Here is a 551-nt window from a genome sequence, read left to right as displayed (position 1 = left end):
GCTTTAAGCTCCCTTCATCCCAACCCATTCCCTGGCTCTATGACTCCACAGACATTAGGAAGGACCTGGAGGAGATGGGGCTGCTCTGGGGGCATCCTGAGCAGAGGGGAGGATTTGGAGGGATGTCACGGGGCTGAGGCCGCTGTGGGGGGCTCTGATCTGGGGCAGCTCCTCAGAGTTCCACCCCCAGCTCAGCTCTGCCTCCTTCACCCACCCAGGTTCTCCCACATGATCCGGGACAAGGCTCTTCGCAGCTCCTGGGCTCGGAAGATGAAGGAGCGTCAGGAGAAGAAGCTGGTCCAGGACCTGGCTCGGCAGCTGCAGGAGGGGAAGCAGAGGGAGCGAGAGGTACTGAGCTCAGCGGGGCCCCGCTGTCACCATGGGCAGTGCTTGTGACACCAGCACCAGAGGGTCACAAGAAGCATCAGGAAGGGACCCCAGGAGATGATGTGGTCCAAGGCAGGTTACACAGGAACGTGTTCGTGGTGGGATATGGGTGTCTCCAGAGAGGGAGACTCCACAACTCCCCTGGGCCGGCTGTGCCAGGGCGT

At 61.5% G+C, this 551-nt stretch overlaps 1 protein-coding gene across 1 annotated transcript in view; it reads left to right on the top strand.

Annotated features, from left to right (window-relative positions):
• Positions 1-228: 228 nt before the first annotated feature.
• CCDC86 (coiled-coil domain containing 86) overlaps positions 229-551 on the top strand; it is a 2,646-nt gene continuing 2,323 nt past the window's right edge. The window contains exon 1 of the mRNA XM_010015649.1: positions 229-348. Coding sequence (XP_010013951.1) covers positions 229-348 — 120 coding nt within the window. The remainder of the gene's footprint in view (positions 349-551) is intronic.

The sequence above is a fragment of the Nestor notabilis genome, unplaced genomic scaffold (genome assembly GCF_000696875.1).
Source record: "Nestor notabilis isolate BGI_N333 unplaced genomic scaffold, ASM69687v1 scaffold20715, whole genome shotgun sequence".
NCBI classification, from domain to species: domain Eukaryota; kingdom Metazoa; phylum Chordata; class Aves; order Psittaciformes; family Psittacidae; genus Nestor; species Nestor notabilis.
Note: the sequence above shows the minus strand (reverse complement) of the source record. Positions and strands in the feature narration are given on the sequence as shown.